We start from the raw sequence: 24,022 nt of genomic DNA, 5'->3' as shown, positions 1-24,022 counted from the left end.
GTAAGTTGTTTAACTTTATTTAGTTTACTTTGGATTAGATGAATGATTGAGATTAGTTGCTTAGGTTTTAAGTTATCTTCTAGGGTTTCTTTTCCTTGAATCCACGCCCATTGTTGATGTCCCCATCACATTCCATCTCAAATTGGAAGGGAAGAGGGGCCCAGGTCCTCATCAATGACTCAAGCATAATAGTTTAGTGAACATCAGCTCAGAAAGCTGCAATGAACCACGAAGTCCATAGACATCCATCGCAAAGCAGAAATTAGTCTAACATGTACAACATCGGGGGGCTTGATGCTTAGACCAGATAACTTAGCTACATATAGTGAAGGTCCACTATATCGCAATGCATCCGCCAAGATATCGAAATCGAAAGGGTCTTCATACATACAAACATATATCGGTTGATATCACGGTTTATTGAAATAGAGAACTATTCCATAAGTAATCCTAGCTCCCCATATTTCTCATGCACAAACAGAATGATACTAAAATCTCCACCCAAACAACACTGAACCTTCCACTAGTGCCTAATAGCTTCCAACTCCCTCTAGAGCTCTCTCTAGCTCTACCAATGTTAGGATCTACATTGATGTAAAGGCCGAATTTAGATTCTGAAATGGTTTTCAAAACAAGATTGATATCGAGAACTCACATATCACCTCCTCCATTGTCACATATGCATTATTCCATGCCAGCAGGATGTCGCCTGACACACCCACAGAATTCATATGCGACCAAGCAAAACGCAGCGCCCCAACCAGAGAACATATCCCAGCATGTGTCGTTCTTTACATCTTGGTTTAAAAATACATAAATTCTAGCAATAAATTATCTAAATATTGAAATAATGATCCATGAAGTTAGTAGCAAGTGATATGGAAACTTAGAAAGTATCACACAATCCAAATGTGCAGCATCACTCCACATACACTTATAGAATCGCTCCATAGGAAGAACCTCAAGCATCGGAAAATAAGAAGGAATGGAATTTCAAATAAAAGTATTATTGAGAATTACAGAACATGGCACAATATAATTCTCCTTAGTACTCTTAAACTAAAAAAAATATTGATCCTTGATTTGAAGTCCTAGAGAGACCTAACTTAACCCAAAAGACAACTGTATAGTCAAAAACACTATTTTATGGTTTACAATGAGAACACACGAAAAATCACTTTAAATTTTTTTTATTTAAACTTCCATAATATCTAAAGTACCCTTGTGCTAAAACCAACTTAAAAATCCAACTAAAAACAAACTTATAACTTAACTAACCCTCTCCCTAATCAAGAAAAAAAATAAAGATGAGTGAACTAATAAGCCACTTAACTCTCTCCCTCCCTCCCTCCCTAATAATCCAACTAAAAACAAATTTATAACTACCTAAAAACCCAACTAAAAACAAACTTATAACTTAAGTAACTCCCTCCCTCCCTCCCTATTGATCCTTGATTTGAAGTCCTAGAGAGACCTAACTTAACCCAAAAGACAACCATAAAGTCAAAAACACTATTTATAGTTTACAATGAGAACCCACGAAAAATCAGTTTAAATTTTTTTTATTGAAACTTCCATAACATTTAAAGTACCCATGTGCTAAAACCAACTTAAAAATCCAACTAAAAACAAACTTATAACTTAAGTAACCCCCTCCCTAATCAAGAAAAAAATAAAGATGAGTGCGCTATTAAGCCACTTAACAAGTAACCCCCTCCCTAATCAAGAAAAATATAAAGATAAGTGCACTATTAAGCCACTTAACTCCCTCCTCCCTCTCTTAAAAAAAAACGCTTCTCTTTTATTCTCCTTATCCAAATTCTTTAAAATTCTAATATTGCATACGGATGGAGCGGATGCTCGTATATCAAGTATGCATTGGGTCCTCTCGGAATCTAGTTTATAATTTAGCGTAGACAGCACTATATATTCTAATTCAGAAAGAACAATTTGATGTGGTCATGTATGACACATTTCCCAAAATTGAATGCCCATAAGGAAAATGGTAGCTACTGCCACAGTCCATGAGTAAAGTATCAGGTCAAAAAACAAGGAAGAACTAAGTAGACTATATCACATGTTATCATTAGAGAATTGGCATGTCCAACTGCAATTTTATTTGAGCCATTGTACCTTTTAAAGTGGTTACTGATGAATCTAATTTCATATATTTTGTCAATGAGTAAATAAAGGATATTGAAATTTGTTTTGTGTTGAAACCAACTCTTAAGAGGTATTTTATTGTAAAGGATCATTGCCGTAAATATGTAGAACTTTTGAAAGTTTTCTCAAAACTTGAGGGGCCCATATGGATTCTGCCTTCCGTTTTTTTTTTTTTAATGGTTAAATTCTGCCTTCCTTGTTTATTAAAAAAAAAATCAAAGATTTTGGGGAAGATTTTGCAATAAAAGTCAGTCTCAAACTTTTTTTTTCACAAACAAACTGGAAAGAAATCACCATGATTATGTCTTCATTCTTCTCAAATAGGTCTGTTTTCCCATGGACTTTTGCAAATCTCATACTTGTAAAATGCTAATTATTAGTTACTTTGAATTAAATGAAAAAAGATTAATAGATAATGAGATAGGAAGTTCAGAGACGGAAGTGCATGTCGCAATCCCCGTAAAAATACACATAATTAGGATTTGTTCAGATGGGAAAAGTTACAGATTTGCATCTGATTGTCCATGGGAGACTTCCCCCCATGATGGCTGGGAAGAAAGTATGGGATAGAAAGCAATTTGAGGACAATGAAGAAATGTCGACCGTTAGTATGTAAAATACTACAAAAGGCTTTCACTCATGCATATAATTAAGCTGGCATCTATGGTGGAGAATATTTTAATTATTTTTGTGCTTTCAAGATCAAACAACCATGATTTAATATTGAACTTCATGTATAGAACGCCCCAAAATCTGACACATATTGGACCATATCGCTCAAGAATTTTCTCAGATGAAATTGCAATTTTTTTAGGATGAATAGTGTATGTTTGGGCAATAAATACGCTTTGTTTTTTCTCTATTCTACCAGAAAATCCGAGATGTATCTGGCAACACGTCTCAGTATAGGCGACCACTTCAAAACATGCTTAAGAGTTAAGACACTCTCACATATATTTGTTCAAGAATTACTTTCCTTCACGCTCCATTCTTCTTCCCATCTTCTACACCTTTTTTTATCTAAGCGGGTGAGAAACAAGTCAAACCAGTCATACAAAATTTATCTATTATTGCTAGCAACTCTGTCAGAAGACCATGAATGAGGAGCACCTTGGAGCACATATAAATCATTCTAAATTATGGAATGGTGATGAGATTAGAACACCTAGATTCCGATACCATTAAAGTTTCAACAAGAAGGAAATGACGAGGATGCGCCCCTTAAGGACTATCATCATTATGGAAGGAGCTTAATTCGTTCACAATATTGATATCATTAGAGCATAATTTGCCTTAAAAGCACATCCAGCTATACTACCATGTCAGTACAATTTTCTAACAGACAACTATGTCAGTAAAATTTTCTAACAGTATATATTGGGAAACGTCGTTGATCCGATCAAAGTAGCACAGGGTTCCAAATCTAAAAGAGCAAATGTGAAAATATGAACACAAACCATGATGAGTTCCACCACCTGAAACTGGAACAAAGGAAACAGAAGAAGACGAGGATTAAGGTAAAACCTTGACTGTGGAGAGCACAAGTGTGGCATGCTGCTCCTGCCATTCTGTGAGGTCTTGCCTGACATTGGTGTCAGATGCCGTCGCCGGCGAATCTTCGATGATAGGAGTGATTCTGGGGTGATCATCATCGTCTGCAGGATCCCTAGTTGACTTTAATTAATTAAAATTAATGACCCAAGAACAAGACCAATTCATTTTCCGTGCATTTTTTCAATCACTTTCAACTGAAATGATAAGCGGGTACCCTAATAGACTTTAATTAACTAAAATTAATGTCCCAAGAACAAGACCCAATTCATCTTTCATGCATTTTTTCAAGAACTTCAACTGAAATGATTAGAGGGGTACCCTCATAGACTTTAATTAATTAAAATTAAAGAGCCAAGAACAAGACCCAATTCATTTTTCATGCATTTTTTCAACAACTTCAACTGAAATGATTATTGGGGTACCCTCATAGACTCTAATTAATTAAAATTAAAGACCCAAGAACAAGACCCAATTCATTTTTCATGCATTTTTTTCAAGAACTTCACCTGAAATGATTAGCAGGGTATCCTAATAGACTTTAATTAATTAAAATGAATGGACCAAGAACAAGACCCAGTTCATTTTTCATGCATTATTTCCATAACTTCAACTGAAATGATATGCGGGTTGTTGTATTAGTGATATAAAATCACTTGGGAATTACTTCTTTAAGTGGGGGCATTCTTGGAATGTGGTTTATAAACCCACTAAAGTGGGTTTTATCTTTAGTTGGGTCATTCTTCTAAAGAAGTGATTTGGGGCTTTTCTCTACAAGAAAAGGGGTTTTCTCTCTCCAAGGGCTTCTTCTTCTTCTCTTGCAAGGGTTTGATCCAAGGTTATTGGGGTTCCTTTTATGGTGTTTTTGGGTTTGTGAAGACATTGTAAAGAAGGAGTTGGGTTTTTTTGCTTGAGTTGTAAGAAGAGGGTATTGGTGGGGTTTTCACCATTGTTGGAGAGGTAAGGGCTTTAACCCTTGTTTGTAATTTCTCATCATTGATAGTGAAGTTTACTTGCCGACTTGCACGTGGAGTAGGCCAAAGTGCCAAACCACGTAAATCTCTTGTGTCTCTTGCTCTCTTGTTTTATTTCTTTATTTCACAACACTCTTGATTTGTGCACATACTCGTTTGGGCTAAATCCGTAGGTTGCCGGAGGCTATTTGGTATTGTTTGGTTCGAGTAGTCTCCGATAACCGGATTTCTAGCAGCGGGTTCTTGCCGCAACAAGTGGTATCAGAGCGTCCAGGTTTTGCACGCAAGGTGTTTTTGAAATTGCTTGAGAGAAGTAATGTTTGAGAAGATGAATAGCGACACATTTAAGGTGGAGCATTTTGATGAGAAGACAGAAGGATCTGATTTTTAAAGTGGGAACCGAAGATAATGTGGCAGAGATGCTTACTAAAGCGGTTCTAGGAGAGAAGTTGGATTGGAGTGTGACTTCTCTTGGCTTCAAGAGGGAAGGCTCGACATTTCGGTGGTTATGCATCAAGGTGGAGATTGTTGAGTTGGTGATACAAAATCACCGGTTGTATTCCATTCTTGGAGTGGGTCCCACTTGGGCCTTTTAAGTGGGATGTATTTTCTCTCTATATATATGGTTTGCATATGTAGAGGGTTTGAAGAAGGGAAAATGTAGAGAGGAGAGAAGGCTAGGGCAAGCCAATAGGGGTTTTCTCTTGGGGGCCCTAGGAGGGCTTTTGTGATGGAGCAAAAACAAGGTTCTTCTTCTTGAGGTGAAAGCTAGGGCAAGGCAAGAGGGGTTTTCTCTTGGGAGCTCTAGGAGGCCTTTTTGTGGTGAAGCAAAAAGGGGTTTTCCTCCTCTTGGTTATCAAGGTGTATTCTTCTTCCATTCTTCTTCTCCATTGGATTTTGTCTATTATAGCACAAGCATTGTGTGGGAGGTTTTTCCAACTACTTATCGAAGGAGGATTTTTCCATGTACTCGGTGTAGAGACTTGGAGGTTATTTTGTGGCTACATAGAAGGTTGGGGAGAAGGTTTTTATCCGTGGATTTTACCGGTGGGGGTAACATTGTACTACTTTGGTTCTAAATAGTGGATTGAATGTTGACTTGTCCGTGGAGTAGCTCATTCTGGTGAACCACGGATATTCTTGTCTTCTTGTTTTTGCTTGTGATTTGCTCCCTTGGTGGTTGTGGTTTGTTGGCATATATTTTCTCCATCTTGTAGTGCAAGATCTTGGGTATTTCCGTGTATCCGCCGGTGGTTGATCGGCTGGTGTTATTGGCGGTGGGTTTCGGCCCGCAACACGGGTACCCTAATTGACTTTAATTAACTAAAATTAATGTCCCAAGAACAAGACCCAATTCATCTTTCATGCATTTTTTCAAGAACTTCAACTGAAATGATTAGCGGGGTACCCTCATAGACTTAAATTAATTAAAATTAAAGACCCAAGAACAAGACCCAATTCATCTTTCAAGCATTCTTTCAATAACTTAAAACTGAAATGATTAGTCAGATACCTTGAAGTTGGAAGGGGAAAATCCTTGAAGGTTTCCAAAGTGAAACCCTTGACAAAATCTCTCAGTTGCTCTGTCACACCGTATTCTTGGAGGATCGCCCCTTCTTCGACCCTCATCGGATCCACAACTGGCTCCGAATTCTTCCAAAAGATCCTTCGGATCCACGAGGAAGAGGAATCCATCCCTTCCACCACCCTTTCTTTTGTTTATTTCTTTTCTCTAGCATAAACGCAAGATTAATTGTTCTTGTTCCCCAAAAATTATTTCCATAGGTTGATCCTAACCCTCCGATCTATAGAGGGCTAGGATCAACCTATGAAAATGATTTTTGGGCACAACCTATTTAGGCTGTGGCCCATCTAATGGACAGTTTGGATCATTCTATGGTGCGGGCCATACCGTAATTTTAGTAAAGTGAGGACTGCCCTCATCAGAATACAGTAGTGCTGATAACATTTCCCAAAGAATAGAGGTTGTTTCACTTTCACTTTCACTTTCACTTCACATAAGTCTCACTCTTTTGTGACTTGTGAACGGCTGGATTAATCTCATTAAAAGGCACGTTTTTTCATCTCAGCTATGAAGAGGGTGGACGGACATAGTTGAGTCGGGTTAAGCTTTTGCTGAAACAAATGAGTTGGAATCAACCCGAACTCGGCCCAAATTTTTTGGTAAAAACTAAACCCAAGTTCCCATAAATCAAGCAGAGTTGCACCCTTAGTTCATATCTCTCCCTGTCCATGAACCTTTGGTCATCTTTGAATGATAAGGCCCCACCTTCTAGTACTACTCTCTCTTCTCTCTTTGAAAATGAACCCATAGTGGGGCTCAACAATGAATGGTTTATATCTCTGAAGAAGGTGAATACATCAAATAGTGTAATTTTTTATTTAAAAAAAAACTCACTTTCGCTCACTTTGTTTGAAGATCAAACCCATCATTTGTTGCAAACTAACCTAAACAGGCTTTGCCCCAAAAATCATCTCCTTGGATTATGCTAAACTCTTCAATGCGTAGAGATTTATATATGGTGTTGTCCAATTGAGATGATTTTAGGGCACAACCTATTTACGTTGAGGTTCAAAAAATGAATGGTTTTATCTTTGAACAAAGTGAGCCCAATGAATTTTCTAAAAGAACATGCATTATAGGATGTATGCACGTAATGTACCATATATAATAAGTTGGCCTTCGAATATATTGCGAGCAGAATACAAGTGTGCATCTATTTTGAAAAATACAATAAAGCCCGCGTTGTTTGAAGAACTAAACCATTTGCGCCGTGTTCGTTTAAAGATTACAACCGATTATGGGTGCCAATTATCGGACTCAGATTAGTTTAAATTCAAATCCAAAAATTGGTTTAGCACTCAATCGGTTGTCATAATCTCAAACGAACAAACCCTTAGTTGTTGGGCCCCAACCTCACGACCCCTTTCCGCGCTTCTATCGAATTTGGATGCACCTCTTTGGGCCAACATTTATCCTTTTTTGTGGTTCATATGCCTAAATTCTGTACAATTTAAATTGGCTGTTTTACGCTTTTCAATTGGCTGCTGAGCAGTTGGGGAATTGTGATAAAAAAATTCCATTTACCTCTTCTATTTTTTCGACTTTGCTCTGTCGCTTTGCATGTTCATTATTAGCTTCTCATTCTTTTCCTTTCTCTTTTTGAATTGTTTCTTTCTTTTCCGGTTTTTCTTCAAAATCTAAAACTACCAATTCAGATGGCTCTTTCGGTGATGGCACGAAGAGTAGATCAGTTACATAAGTTGTGCATTCTTTGATGCTTCCCATTCTTCTTTCTCAGAGCAGGCAAAATGGACAGAATGGAATCACACTGACCCACCTTGCTTTGTTTCCCAAAAACACTGCCATAAACATCATTTCAACTTTCAAAGAGGATTTGGAGCACCGAGGGCAGAACAAGCCAGGGTTGCTGAACGCCATTTTCAGCATTTTTTTCATTCTTCAGATAGAAAAGCGCCGAAGCACTAAGGAGAAGGGTTAAAGAACATGCCCAGCAAATTTAAAAACCTTGATCTAAGTGATCAGATCACTGCTCTGATCCAAACAGCAAGTAAAGTGTGATTCCATTCCTCACCTGGGCATCTGGTCCATACCTCATCTGGGCATCTGGTCCAAACAGCAAGTAAAGTCCAACCAGCAACCAGAAGTTGGTGAATGGTCCAAAACCGATCAGCCGAGAGGTTTACAAATAAAAAAAGAAATAACCCCCTTAGGGGGCATTTGGATACGCGGATTTTAGAATCTTGGATTTCCTCAAAATCTTGAATGGGAAACAAGAGAAGAAGCAGACCATTTGCTTCGTTTATCTTTAGAACCTCAGATTTTAAGTAAGAAATCCAGGTTTTAGAAATCGCAGGTCTCTCCCCCATCCTGAGATTTCTAAAACATGGAAACATGGGATGATCTCCTACTCTCTTGCTGACGGAAAGAAGGGCGAGAAATCTGAAAAAGATGAAAATGATGGCTGGTGTGCTTCTTCTCTCGTCTCCCACCTACGATTTTGAGGAAATCCAAGATTCTAAAATCTGCATATCCAAACGGCCCCTTAGTCATTTTCATAGCAGGATTAATATCCAGTTATTTCAAATTATTCATGAAAAAAATAGAATCTGCAAATTCTTACGATCTTGCCCCCGCTTGGCAAAAATCATGGAAGCTTGACCAAAATCCGCTCGTAGGCTACACGAGAGGAAAATAGTTACAGTTGAATGATGTTAAACTTGCTGGTCACCTGTCTCCACCAATGCCGCTGTCAGAGGCGGAATTTTCCAGACAGCTATAAAGGTGAAATTGAAAAAGGTAAAAAAATTTAAAAAAATAACAATTCAACCCCACCCCTGTCAAGAGAACGTAAAATAAGGGAAGCTAAAGGAGTTGTAATATTGTGTCAGAGAGGAAAGAACAATCATAAGAGTTACCATAGTCAGACCACTCTCACTGAGTAGCAAACCCAACAACCTAAAAGATAATCAAAACAAGTCTTCTCACTAACAACATATTGTGAATATCTATCAATCACTTGCATTCCTACCTGAATGGAATAACTTATGCTGATTTTGTGTAGAATCGGACGCCAACAGCCAAGCCCAATATTGCCAGGGGAACCAGGAACTGAAGAAGCTTGATGACGAATTCAGAGGTCTTGTCCTGGTTGTAATGAGGCTGATTGGGAGGAGTGTATTTGGTTTTGGATGGGATGGTTGATGTGTCAATCTCACCGACATAGTATTCATCCATCATTGCTCTTGCACTGGTACTGTGCCCAACATCCTCAAAGTCATCAGTTGCATCCTTTCCTGCCAAACCAGAGAAGGGTTCATGCAAAAATATCACCTCATTTTTGGAAAAGAAAGGAAATAATTGTGGGTGTCGATGGGCCGGATCCACGTGCTAATCAGATCCAAAATTCATCTTGTAATCAGACCAGATCGGGATTCGAGCTATTCAATGTTTAGCCAAACCTTTAATTGAGTTCAAACCATTGACACCTCTACAAACAAAAGCATGAATGTGTTTGAAGTTAATTGTTAGAAGTAGAATAAGTTTACCGGTTGCTGATAACAAAACCTCATCTCCCCCAGGATGGTCTTCCAAGAATTTTGTCACATCATACACCTGTCCCAATATATTTGTGTGCAATAAGAGTACAATCAAGGAAAAATCAACGAGCTATTATCAAACACAGAGTAGGATGAAAGGAGAAGGCAAGCTGAGGACTTCCTCAATATTAGTTTCAAGGTAAATCAATGAGATGTCAACATAAAGTTGGATGAAAAGAGAAGGCAAGCTGAGGACCTCCTCAATATTGGTCTCAAGGTAACACGTGATGAGGAAGATCAGCTACAACTGCCTCCACCAATCCCACTGTTCACTCATTTACTAAGGCCCTGTTTGTTTTGGATTTTGAGAACCAATTGTTAATCCAAAACTGAATACTGAAAGCAAAATATGTTTGCTTTTGAGTCAATAATCAGTTTTCGACTCACAATTGGTTCTCAAAATCCAAAACAAACAGGGCCAATATTTTAAACAGCTCAGATGCAAATTTTCGTTTAGAGATTTCTTTTTTAATGGTAATTTTAGTTTAGAGATATCGAGTCCTTCTATCATATTGTTTCCCTATGGACCACATGCTTGAATGTCTTATCTGCCTAAATATAGCATGTCGTTTATAGAAGGTTCATCAATGCTATTGTTTAGTATAAGGCTGGTGCTTGAGTGTCATCTGAGCCAGTACATTTCTCGTTAACTACCACAGTATTTAGTCTGGTTTCTCTTTAACTACCACAGTGTTTAGTCGGGTGAGTCTATGCGGTTTCCCGGTAGCTTACTTATTCTTATCAAAGTTGATGGTAGCTACTAGAGGGTGAACTAAGTGTCACTGGTAGAATGAATAGCAGTGTTATAGGAAACGGAATCCAATTGAACAGTTTTTCCATGCAACAGCAGCTCAGAGATGCAAAATTTCAGTCAATTTTACCTCATTTTTTCTTGATTTCTTGTTGAATCATTTGACAGATGAATCATGATGGCATATCATTGACAGCTTCACAACTTTATGCGATTTATTTGCGGGCACAGCAATCCTCTAACTGAACCTTTGATTACCCTAGCTTCAATGTCGCACACTACCTCCAAGACAAAATTCACCCTCATGTTCGGGTCAGTAGGAAGCAAGTGCAACTAAAAAGTACTGGTGCATGGAAGTCAATTTGTGTCCCTCGAGTCCACTATGATTCACTCGTTAGATTTAGAGAGAGGAAGGGGAAAAGGTTTTGAGTAGATCTTTGGTGATGTAGGCTAGATCAGTTCTGAAACAAAATATGACAGGGCCGGATTGGACTCAATCTGTCAATGTCGGATGGCAGAGTGAGGTAGACTTGGCTGCAACGATTTGGAGACTCAATTCAGCTGAGGGTGCAGGGACTTCACTGGAATGGGTTGCAAGCCAATGAGTAAACACCATCCCAGGTATCACAATGCTGCAGTCCTATCCCAGGACTATTCTTCTATCCGCTATAGCCGAAAGTGGCTAAGGACTAAGGTTGACAAGGATTAGCTTGCTGGTTTGTAATCGGGGGAAACATGATCTTCTGATGGTGGGACAGATGGAATAGGTAAACAGTGCTCAAATCCAGTACCTCGTCCAAATTTCACCCACCTACCGTTGGACTTTAGACATGTGGCCCTCGGTCGCTGACAATCAGATGGCATCAGATCCTATTCCAAATAGGAATTAAGACTAGTAGTGATATGATTTCCATACACGTCTGCTCCTACAATTGATGATAAATGAGCTACCTAATATGAGGCCGCCTTCATTAACAGGTTTCTATTAAAAATGGTTCCACTGTGAAGCAGACCTTGGGGCTGACTAGGCTTCTGCTGATTTAGCATCCAACTAGGGACTACCCGGGCAAAGGCCTGGAATTTAATTAATTTGCCACTGCACCCCAGAACCGACCAGTCCAGGGAATATGCTCAATCCTGAACTAAATTGGTAAGAATTTAAGCTCAACCGGGGAACCAGGGGCTTGAAGGAGACTCACTAGCATGCCAAATTTGGCTCTCTCATAGCTGTATTCAGATAGGCGTGCCATGAATTCAGACCAAGGCTCAGTCCCAAATGCTCTCCCGAATTCTCTGGTGAATGAAACGAGTAAATCCAATTCCACAATCCTACCCCGGTCCTTCGGTCGTCACTTTACACCGGATTGGCATGATAATGAGTAGGTGATTCACCACATTCCAGAAAACAACTACAAGGCTATCCAGGTTCAAATCTCAGGACAGGCTGAGTTCTCATTTTGGCAAGATGAATCTCCTCAACTGGAATGAACGGGGAAGCTGCTGTTTGTGGAACATTATATATCCGGAGTTTCAAGCACACCAGGGACTGCCACGCAATCAATACCCAACGGTGGTATTGCATCCCAATTGAGATCAGTGCACTGAATAGGAGAGGAACTTGAACAAACTTGTTTTTTGGACCCTTTTCCAAAATAAATCCTCCCAGATAGATATAGCCAATATGCAGTAGCAGCCAATCAGTTCAATTCAATTCACTCAAGGGGTCCGAAGTGGTGTAACTCATGACTGGTATTTAGATCTGATCCAGAACTGGTCTTCTGGTCATAGTTTCCAAACTCCCCCGTGTCATCATGGACTCCCCCCAAGTCGACTCCCTTTTACCTTGGCCACATTCTTGACCAAGTCCGCATTTTTTCTTAGAAAGTCAATCAAAACTTCTTTGACTCTCCCAAGTTATGACTGCATCAACAGAATACCCAACCTCGTCATGCCAAGTCGACTATATTTACTTTGGCCACATTTTGACCCACATCCACATTTTGTAACACAACTTCTGCCATAAAAAAAAGGCGTCTCTAATGCAGATAACTCTTCACGTCTGCTAAGACCTGAAATCCATGTCCACAAAGAAAATGGCTCCTCTGAATTTAATCCCATCCAAGTTCGCTTATGACCAGTAAACCAGTAACAGGGGTGTTTACTCTCCAAGTTCAAGTTCATCCACCAAAATTCAGTTAATGAGCTGATTTCATCAACTCAGTCGGTGATGAAGATGACTCCTATCTAACAAGTGAAGATCTGTAATGCATCTTATGACTGAAATCGTGGTAATTCAATACAGCACAAATTCAATTCAATGCTACAGTAATTTTATAGAAGGATGGCTCCATACATGCATTGGAATGAATTTTGACATTATAACTAGCAGAAATGGCCAAATAACATGAGATCCTAGTGAATTAACAAACCTAAACAGAGGTGACTCAAACCCAAGCTTGAGCGCTATCAAGGGAACAAAAGTGTGCTTTGAATTCAACGAAAAAAATATTCTTGCGTCCAACAAGATCAATGGATATATGAAGAAGGGGAGGCAGAACTACACTCAATACCCGTTCCTTGTTCTTCAACAAAGATTCCTGCTCTCAGCAGCAAGCTCCAAAGAAATTCCCAGCAAACTGCAAGTTCATATCTCAAATCTGTAAAGTCCCCTAAAATGACAATAGCTTCCTCTGTTTATCCTAATTCTACTAAACTATAAGGACAAAATACCCCTCTAACGGGAAAAAAAAAATGGACTAATCTAGTCCTTTACTTCACCAAACAATAGCTTGTTCCGCGCTTTGCATTTTTTTTTAGCCCTGCCCCATTCGGCTAGGTGAGTCTTGTTTGTTCCATGTATTTCCGAAACTATACTAGTTAGCGACCAATAGAGAGGCAACAGTCCGTGGTTATATGTATAGGGGAGGAAGGGGAATGTGTCATGGGACATTAGACTTAGGAGAAACCTCAAAAATTGTGACATTGCCAGCTTATCCTCCTTACTTGGCCTTCTTAGTTCTTATTATTGCTCCCCAGCCTACCTGACCGTATATTGTGGACCCATGAAGTTCAAGGTATTTTCTGTTTGTTCTTTTTCTACAGTTTGAACTCGGAAAATAGGGAAGGATCTCATTACACAAGAGTTTCGAAATCAATAGCCCCACCAAGAGTGATGGTGTTTGCATGAACGGTGGCAAACGAAAAGATCAATACATGTGAGGACCTTAAAAGAAGATAACTAAGCTAGTGAGTTGGTGCATCTTTTGTAAGAAGAAGGAAGATTCGCTAAATCATCTATTCATTCAATGCCCGTTTTCCTATAGGCTATGGCAGGATACTATCAAGCATTTCGGTCTGTCAAATATACTTCAAAGTTCTATAAAAAGTAACATAATACATTGGAGCGGTGGTCCGTTTGGTGATGTGGGACAGACTTTGTGGAAATTAGTGCCTTGGGCACTAATTTAGCACATTTGGAAGGAGAGAAACAACCGCATCTTCAAAGAAAAAAAAAGGAGAGAAGTTGGAGAAGAATTTCACTAGAAATTAAAATTAACCTCATCTCTTGGGGAAAAGTTAACAACTTGTTCTCATGTTATAGCAATGGAGACATTTTAACAACTTGTACTCATGATATAGCCTATAACTGAATTAAACTTTGATGTCCGCTCAAGAGGGAACCGGGATGAGCGGGTATTGGGGGCATTCTCTGGGATTCAAGTGGGGGAGTATTGGTGCCCTACTCCGGTTCAGCAGGGATTTGTGATGCAAATGAGGCTGAAGCTAGATCTCTTGTTTGGGGCTTAAGATGGTATGCAAATGCAAGGTATGGACATGTAATCATTGAAGGAGATTCAGCAAATGTCTTAGCTTGGGCTACAAGACCATGAAAGGATTTTATTTTTTTTTGAATGGCAAGGGACCATGGAAGATAGCAGGCATCATTTCAGAAATTAGGGATTTGGTGCAAAACAATCGGGCCAAAATTCCAGCACATGAAGAGGTCGGCCAACGAAAAAGCGGATAAACTAGCACAAGAAGGGGTGGAGGAGGAAGTCGAGATTGTCAATGCTTACGATGAGGAAACAGTAGTAGTGCGGAAAGGAGGGGGGGGAGGGGGTGATCTGTTGTGGGTTACTAAACATATGTGTGTGTCTTGTCCCACTATGTTTTGTTTTAATGAAATTGTTATCTTTAAAAAAAATCACCATCAGTAGCATGAGAGAGGGAGATGATTAATGTGTGGGGGCAGGAAAGCAGAGGTTCCTAAAATTCAGGAGACAGGAGAGCTATACAAAGTACAAAATAATAATAAACTAAATATAAGATACGTAAACATAATAGCATGTACAAAATAATAATAAATTAAATTAAGATACATAAACATAATAGCATAAGCATTGAAGAGTTGAGTTTGTTGTTTCGACTCACAAAACATATAATCAACATCATTTTCAAACCAAAAATGACAAATGCATTGAACAAATGTGGGGTTAAAATGAATGAAGTCAATGATGTAGCTGGATTCAGAAGCATATAAACGAAAAATAACACATCTGAACTTCTTGAGGACTGCATGCCTTTTTCTTGACTCTTTCTTGAGGTTCTTTGAATACTTCAACAAAACGCCATGCAAATCTTGCGAGGAGACGCAAGAAGGATCAGATATGAGATATAATCTAGCATTAAACGAGATATCGGATGGAAGAAGAGAAAAATATTAGAAAAACTAATGTTCAATTTTCAATTCCCAAAAAAATGGGATATAGGAGAGAAGACAAGCTCTCTCTCAAATTTCTCTCCAATGAGAATCTCTACAACTCAAATTCAAATCCAAAAAACTAGTGAAAATGACATGAAGGGGCTTTATATAGACTAGCCCATTACAAGTAATATCTAAACTGCCCCTGATGAAACCTTAAATGTCCAAACTACCCCCTAGTGATCCAAAAAAACTAAAATGACATCACTTACAAAGAAAATGACTACTAGGACAACAAATGTAACAAAAATACAACAAGAAGACTCTCAACAAAAACTACAACTAGGACTATCTAGGACAATGCCAAGGGAGAATACTGCATCAACTCTCCCTTTCTTGAGAAGAACTCAACCTCGAGTTCGCATCAGCTCTACGTGAGCGTGTCCTCCTGGATCAAATATGAAAATGATACGCTCTCACACTAGAAGTAATAATCCATAGTAGTCAACCCCAAAAAAGGATTGGTTTCCAGTTTCCACCATCACATCCTTTGAAGTTGAATCAGCTAAATTATATTAAAATTGGAGAAGGCAGTGTCCAAGGGTTGTTGTATCATGGATGGAAAAGTCCTATAACCCAAACTAGTCAAAATGCAATGAGTTTACCTGACCTCTATGAAGGAAAACAAAACATAGCTCTAAATAACTAGCATTGGATCATGGAAGTTGGTACAATTGCCCCAAATAAAATCCTTCTAGGACATTTTTTTTTTTTTTTAAATCCTTCTAGGATTTAAATGGTAGTGGATCACAAAAAAGTTAACAACAATGTATCATATGAAAAAGGGAGGCCCAGTGGATGTCCAAATATTTCCCACTTGGATTTGAAAGTTTCAGATACTCTTATAATCAATAAAGGACAAGGATAGTTTCATGTCATTGGATCTGATGGTTTCTGGAAAAATCATGTATGACATATGACAGAAAAACTCAAACCCCCTTATATGAACGCTATAGGTGGAGACATGTACAGAAGTCAAAACACACAAGAAAATGTATAGGAATGACTTAAAATGTCTGGATCCACTCATAGGTAATAGACTTTTGTCGATGTTTTCATAACTATAGTTTTTGGGGAGCTAAAATGATTATTGGAGAGATGATCACCGACAAAATTTGCTGCTACTATTATCTCTGGGGGGAAACAACAGTTGCTACTGGTACTTATGGGAAATTAAGCAACTATGTCCTCATGACCTTATACCAGTTTTCTAACCAGTTATATTATATGTGTCAGACATAATCACTATAACCCAGTTATCTTTCAAAAAAAAAATCACTATAACCAGTCACACAATTTTTACTGGTAAAATTTTGATAATTCCCATCCACCCAAATTTCAAACTACATAGATTCCCGATCCAGCAAGCTAGGCACATTCTTATTAAGAATTCAGAACATAAAGATAAAAATGCTTTTGAAAACACAACATATTTTATGGAAGATCTATGTGTCAAATATTATGGGTTAGAAAGCCAATCCAGTCCAGCTTTGAGAACATCAGACATGCGTTTCATTCCATTAAGAGACCTCCCGAAGAGATTAGGCAGTCCCATATTCAAATGCAACTTATAAATACAATCATGAAATGGTTTAACACTAGAACTTTTGCCCCGCGACACCCCCCCCCCCCCCCCCTCCTCTCCCATCTTTTGTTACGAACCTGAATGGTTCGTAGAGTGATTGATCTTCGTAGAGGGAAGACCAGCCTCTTGATCCACTTCGACGGAAGGATCAGTCCTCCTTTGTGCAAAAAGAAACAATTCTAAGATAATTTCTTAATTAAATTATAGAAAAGCAAATGAGTGTTTAAATAAAACACTCAAGGGATAAACATAGAATCATCTAGAAAGATCTTATGATAACAATGGAAATAACTAAATAAAGACTAATCTAACCTTGGCTAGTATCCAAATCAAACCTAGTTACCTAATCCACCCTACTTGCCTAATCTACCTTACAAGCAATCCAATAAACAGATCTTCAAAGATCTGGCATATCTTAAATCAAAACTAATTTATTCTACTATAGCGGGACCCATCTAGGCACGTAACAGATCAAACAGATCGAAAGCAGGCTAACTACCTCGCTGTAAAATCAAATCCAAATCTACCGATCCAACAAAATGAAAAGGAACAGTGGCAGAGCAGAAACAAACCCGAATGCAGGCTAACTGGTAGCCATAAAATCAAATCCAGATCCACGATCCAACAAAATGAAAAGATCTTCTTTTTTTTTTTTAATAATAAACAAAATGAAAAGATCCTTTAAAAGACAAACATCTAAAAATCCTTTCAGATCGTTTCCAAGGAGGATGACCAGGTAACAAAACACACGACGCACAAAGAGAATCAATCGTGATGGATCCGATCTGTTTAAGAATAATCAACCAATAGAATCTCACGCTTATGACAAATCATCAAAAAAAAAAAAAAAAACGTAAAATTGATCTAGGTCGGGAAAGGAAATGTGTAACAGAATGCACAACACACATGGCGAATCGATCGTGATGGATCCGATCTTTTACAGAACATTCAACCAATAGAATCTCATGTTTAGGACAAATCATAAAAAAAAAAACAATAAAATCGATCTAGATCGATAAATGTAACAAAATACAGGGTAAATAAGGCGAAATCGATCGCAACAGATCCGATCTGTTCCTGAATAATGGACAAATAGAACCTCGGATTTAGGACAAATCATTAAAAAAAAAAAACAGTAAAATGATCTAGATCGATAAATGTAACAAAATATACGGTACATAAGGCAAAATCGATCGCAACAGATCCGATCTCTTCCAGAATAATCAATAAATAGAATCTCATATTTAGAACAAATCATAAAAAAAAGAAGCTAAAATCGATCTAGATCGAGAAAGGAAGTGAGTAACAGAATAAACACACAAAAAGCGAATCGATCGTGATAGATCCGATCTGTTCCAGAATAATCGACCAATAGAATCTCCAATTTAAGACAAATCATCATCAAGATTAAAAAGAAAAATAGATATAGATCGAGAAAGAAAATGAACACAGTAAATCGATCGTGATAGATCCGATCTGTTCCAGAATATTCGACCAATAGAATCTCGAATTTAAGACAAATCATAAAAAGTAAAAAGTAAAAACCATCTAGATCGAGAGAAAAAACAAAAAAAAACTGTTCCTGATACCTTTCCGTTGATGATGAGCCAACAATCCTTATTGGTTTTGTGCTTTGAAACATCTTCTAATGTAAAGACCTTGTCATCAGTACCCATGCCTTCTTCTTCCTCTTCCCACACAAAGAAAGAGAGACAAAGGAGAGAGAAAATGAGAACGCAAAAGACGAGCAGAAAACAAGTAATAAATAGGTGTCTACTAAAAAAACTAGTAGTAAATAGGGATATATTCGCGCCCTGTTTTTTATCCGAGCGAGCTTCCTCTTGTATTTAGGAATTAGGAATTTAGGATACGGTTTTACGCGAGGAAGAAAATGGGGAGAATATATTATTTCCTTGGTAAATAGTAGGTTACGCGGAAAGAAGCAGCCCAATTAGCAACGCATATGTCATTAATTTCATATGAGAAAACGGTTCCTACACATATCTGTAGAGAATTCTCTACACACTAGCTTAAAAATACAGTGGGGGCCCACATTTTGTGGGTGATCCAAGCCATCCATTTTAAAGGCCCTCACATAGATAGGGTGTCTACAAAAAATCAGATCCATAGGATCATCCCAACCCTACGATTTGTGGAGGTAAAATGGATGTCTTTAAGACTTCACAAATTAGTCCATTTTTTGCCCCAACAGTTCGAATGGTTGGGATGATCCTATGGATCTATTTTTTTGTGGACACCCTATCTATGTGAGGGCCTTTAAAAGGGAATGGCTTGGATCACCCAAACAATGTGAGCCCCCATTGTAATTTAAGCTAGTGTGTAGATAACTTATCTACACAAATGTGTCGGAACCGTTTTCTCATATAGGGCCCACATTGTTTGGGTGATCCAAGCCATTCCCTTTAAAAGGCCCTCACATAGATAGGGTGTCCGCAAAAAAACAGATCCATAGGATCATCCCAACCCTACGATTTGTGGATGTAAAATGGATGTCTTTAAACCTTCACAAATTAGTCCATCTTTTGCCTCCACAGTTCGAATGGTTAGGATGATCCTATAGATCTGATTTTTTGTGAACACCCTATCTATGTGAGGGCCTTAAAAATGAATGGTTTGGATCACCCAAACAATTTAGGCCCCCACTGTATTTTAAGCTAGTGTATAGATAACTTATCTACACGTGTGTAGGAACCGTTCTCTCTCTCTCTCTCTCTCTCTCTCTCTCTCTCTCTCTCTCTCTCTATATATATATATATATATATATATATATATATATATATATATATATATATATATAGGGGAAAGTGATTGTGAGCGGCCCCTCATATAAGCTTATATGAGGTGACCGCTAAAAACATAGCGGGCCCACATTTTTGGGGTGATCCGAGCCGGTCATTTGATAGGCCCTCACGTAGATAAGGGGTGCCCAAAAAATCAGCTCCATAGAATCATCCCAACCCTTCGTACTGTGGAGGTGAAAGAGGGAAAATGGACGGGTAAATGGGCAGATTTATACCCGCCCATTTTCCCCTCTTTCACCTCCACAGTTTGAAGGGTTGGGATGATCCTATGTAGCTGATTTTTGGGCACCCCCTATCTAAGTCAGGGCCTATCAAATGACCGGCTCGGATCACCCCAAAAATGTGGGCCCGCCATGTTTTTAGCGGTCACCTCATATAAGCTTATATGAGGGGCCGCTCACAATCACTTTCCCCATATATATATATATATATATATATATATATATAGAGAGAGAGAGAGAGAGAGAGAGAGAATAGAGTTCTAAGTAGGGGTGTAAACAGATCGAATTCGAATCGGATAGTGCTATATCCGAATTCGAATTCGTTTACAAAAATCAGTATCCGTATCCGTATCCGAATTCGACGGATGATTAAAATTTGTTACCGAATTCAAGTCCGACGGATATTATTCGAATTCGGATATTATCCGGATTCAAATCCGAATTCGAATTCATAAACGGATATCCGAATTTAAATCCGAATTCGAATTCAGTGTCCGAATCCGTATCCGAATGTCTGAATTCATATCCGGATAAATCATATCCGAATGTCCGAATTTGTATCCGAATTCGAATTCGAATAACCAAATTTATATTATCCGAATCCGAACACCTATTATTATAAAGAAGAAATTACAATTTACAAACATACAATTCAAGTATTTACAGATACCAATTCTTATGTATCAAAAGAAAAGTGCTTTATATATACTAGTAAGAAACCCGTGCATCGCACGGGACGATAGAGGGAATTAGAAGATAGCATTTTGCTTTTACAATGGTGGTAGCCAATGCAAAACAAATAGTTCAGGAGCAGAACCCTCATTTCTACCAACATGAGGAGATCAAAACATGTCCTCAAGCTAGCTTCTGCAAAGTATGATATTGTTACAGCTCCTGTACGGACACATAACCCGGCATAGAGATAATATTGGGTATATGTAGGAAGCTTTTCAACATGAAACGAATAATCACTGCAAAGAATGAAGAGAAAAACATACAACTTGTATTACCAATCTATCTCAAATTTTATAATGCAATAAATCAGCACTAAACAACAGAAAATATAATGGGATAAAGGAAAGAAAAAGTTTAGTGGGAATTAACTGATTCTTGGGTACCTACACAAAAAACTGATACCTACATCTCCTAATGACCCAACCCTAGTTTACCATCACAAAAAACTCAATACACATAAAGCCAGCCATTACTTAACAGACAACCAAAATAGACAGGCTTTTGTTGACCAGTTGTATAGATTAATCGTTTTTGTCATAAACAGCTCTCTAAAGCTGATCAAAATGCAATTTAATTTCAGTTGTTTATGGAAAGGCAAATGAAGACAGACTTGCAATGGCTTATTTATTATTGTTGTTCAGGATCTTTGTAATTATTCATGTTGAAGTTTACCACCAATCTCAGAAAAATAAAAAAGACAACACAAACTTGAGTTTTGGTAACAGTTTGGTATTTGGGCAAATTTGTGGACATATTATCCAGATTACGAACTATTTAACTAGTGCAAAATATATGCATTATTTAACTAGTGCAAAATATATGCATTATTTAACTAGTGCAAAATATATGCATCAAAACCAATGACAGCTACAGTTTTTGAACAAAGGACAGAAATCCATAATAAATTAAGTTACCATAAGGAACTGCAAGTTTACATAAATCATACCTGTGCGTCAGTTATCCGTCGAAGAGGTGAACCACCGCCAATGGAAGCATAGCCTTCTTTGCTCTTGGGTGCTCTGAGAGCAGATATGAATTGTGCCAAGGGCTTCTGAAGAAAACGGAACAACCTTGGCAACCGGATAATATTCTGTCATTTTGGTACAATCAGGGCTTCACAGAATATTACCAGTGTGAATGAAAAGGTAACAATAATGAATAGGCACTCCACCAAAAGAGTTAAAAGTTCATATGGAAAGACAGAAAACATGTAGAGTTGATCCCTTTTTAACTATATTTTTCCATCTTCATCTGACCATTGTGATCAGGAACTAAGGAAAATGCAAACAATCAAATAACTTTGCAATTGAATTTCAATTATGCTCCACACGCCAAACCATTGCTACTTTTCCAAATCAATCAAAGCTACCTATCAATCTGGAGCTATGATTACAATGTTTGTCTACTTTTGAACCAAAAAGATCATAGTGTCCATCCACAGACCAACATCAATCCCCAAGACACATTCTTAATTAATATAGGTAGATATGTACATAAACCTATAATATGGCATAACACGCATTATTGGCATAAATGTACAGAGAGAGAGATGTATAACAATTTTATAAAAGTAGAATATAACACATCGTAGCAATTTTATAAAATAACAAGTAAAGCTAGAAATGTAGAATATACCTGTCCAAAGGAACTTGCAAAAGCATGGACCAATCTTTGTTAAAATTAGAAAAAAAATCAGTCATTGTTAAAATTATCTTATAAACTAAGAACAAAAAACTAAATTAGTACTTTACTTACTTGCCCGTCTAGTTGTGGTAACCAATCTTTTGTACAAAGTAAGCTTTCCACCGTTTCAGAATTTAATGAGGCACGTGTATCCTCAATTACTCTACGTGCTTTACTAAAAGTTGTCTCCGATGCAACTGTGGAAGCTGGAATTGCCAAAACATCTCGAGCAAGCTTTGAAAGTGTTGGAAATTTTTTTCCATAGTGCCTCCACCACTGCAATATATCAAATGCAAGAGCTTCATCCTCGTTGAATGGAAACAAAGATTCTTCTAGGTATTGCTCCAATTCTGTCTTTTTAGCAAAGGATGACAAAGTGAAACGCTCTTTAACAAACCTCCTAAAATCTCCAAAATCCAAGCTTGATTTAGTAGAAGCTTCAACTAAACCAGATGAACGCTCAACTTGATCCCCAACCCCACAACCAAAGGGAGCTTCAAGTGAAGAGTCATCATATTCTGAATAAAGTTCAAGGAGGACATTACGGACTTTATTTTTGTACACTTCAAAACAACTACCATAGATTTTCTCATAAAAATATTCAACAATATGCATCTTATACCGAGGATCAAGAATGATTGCAATTGTTAGCACCAAACTACATTCATCCCAATATTTATCAAACTTATCTTGCATAAAAAATGTCATCCTGTGAATGTAGTCAACATCACTCAATTGCCACTCCTTCAATGTCAATCGAATTTTGCACACCTCAATGAAGTAAAAGTTGGCAGTTGGATATTTAGTACCAGAAAGTCTTTTAGTCACTTCATAAAATAGTTTCAAACATTCACATATATTCTTTCCCATTTCCCATTCATCCTCAGTGGGTAGGAGCTTATACTCATTATCTAAGTCAGTTAGACGCTCAAATGCCTCTTTGAGCTCCAAAGCATCACGTAACATCTCATATGTAGAGTTCCATCTCGTCTCAACATCCAAACCCACACGTTTTTTGGTCGTTAACTGAGTTTGAGTCAATGTAAGACAAAAAAATTCATCTCTGTATGGCGAGTGATTTATATATTTGACACTTTTTCGAATTCCCTCAATTAACCCATGAATGACCTTCATCCCCTTCTTCATAATTAAATTCACGATATGGGCCGAACACCGAATATGGAACATGTCACCATAGTGGACAAGTAATCCCTTACTATTCAACCATGTTCTAATACCATCCAACATCCATCCATTAGCACTAGCATTATCCACTACAATGCTAAATAACTTCTAGTCAATGTTCCATTCCAAAATCCGATTCTTCAACCAATCACATAATCGGTCACCACGATGTGGGTATTCAACAACATGAATAGAAATTAATTTTTGTGCAACTTCCATTCCTCATTAATATAATGACAAGTCACACAAAAATACCCACGGTTTTGATGTTCAGCTGTCCACCCATCAGTAGTGAGACTAACTCTGGAGGATGTGTTTTCAATCTCTTTATAAATCCTCGTCTTCTCATCATTATTAACACCCACCAAATCAATTTTTACAGTGTTTCTTGAACGAAATTTATAAGAAGGCATGCGATATGAAATCCAAAGCCGAAAGTACTCATACT

At 37.9% G+C, this 24,022-nt stretch overlaps 2 protein-coding genes across 2 annotated transcripts in view; both read right to left on the bottom strand.

Moving 5' to 3' along the window:
* LOC143889927 (BSD domain-containing protein) overlaps positions 1 to 6,471 on the bottom strand; it is a 33,243-nt gene extending 26,772 nt beyond the window's left edge. The window contains exons 1-2 of the mRNA XM_077394329.1: positions 6,202 to 6,471; positions 3,688 to 3,829 (exon numbers count right to left, since the gene is read on the bottom strand). Of these exons, the coding sequence (XP_077250444.1) occupies positions 3,688 to 3,829; positions 6,202 to 6,383 (324 nt within the window). The 5' untranslated portion in view covers positions 6,384 to 6,471. The remainder of the gene's footprint in view (positions 1 to 3,687; positions 3,830 to 6,201) is intronic.
* A 2,616-nt stretch (positions 6,472 to 9,087) lies between these two features.
* LOC143889926 (cytochrome b5) lies at positions 9,088 to 18,799 on the bottom strand. The gene is made up of 3 exons (XM_077394327.1): positions 18,518 to 18,799; positions 9,780 to 9,846; positions 9,088 to 9,527 (listed from the first exon to the last, which is right to left on the bottom strand). The coding sequence occupies exons 1-3, from the start codon at positions 18,602 to 18,604 to the stop codon at positions 9,277 to 9,279; spliced, it is 405 nt and encodes a 134-aa protein (XP_077250442.1). The 5' UTR covers positions 18,605 to 18,799; the 3' UTR covers positions 9,088 to 9,276.
* Positions 18,800 to 24,022: the final 5,223 nt, after the last annotated feature.

Source organism: Tasmannia lanceolata, unplaced genomic scaffold, assembly GCF_043159265.1.
Source record: "Tasmannia lanceolata isolate RefF3 unplaced genomic scaffold, GAP_Taslan_0.1 ptg000013l, whole genome shotgun sequence".
NCBI classification, from domain to species: domain Eukaryota; kingdom Viridiplantae; phylum Streptophyta; class Magnoliopsida; order Canellales; family Winteraceae; genus Tasmannia; species Tasmannia lanceolata.
Note: the sequence above shows the minus strand (reverse complement) of the source record. Positions and strands in the feature narration are given on the sequence as shown.

What these genes read in the sequence shown, in the direction of transcription:
- LOC143889926 (XM_077394327.1), bottom strand. Translation starts at nt 18,604, where the DNA reads ATGGGTACTGATGACAAGGTCTTTACATTAGAAGATGTTTCAAAGCAC. An exon ending in GGCTCATCATCAACGGAAAG is followed by an intron (nt 9,847 to 18,517) that starts GTATCAGGAACA and finishes ATATTGGGACAG; the next exon opens with GTGTATGATGTGACAAAATT. An exon ending in GGTTTTGTTATCAGCAACCG is followed by an intron (nt 9,528 to 9,779) that starts GTAAACTTATTC and finishes CTGGTTTGGCAG; the next exon opens with GAAAGGATGCAACTGATGAC.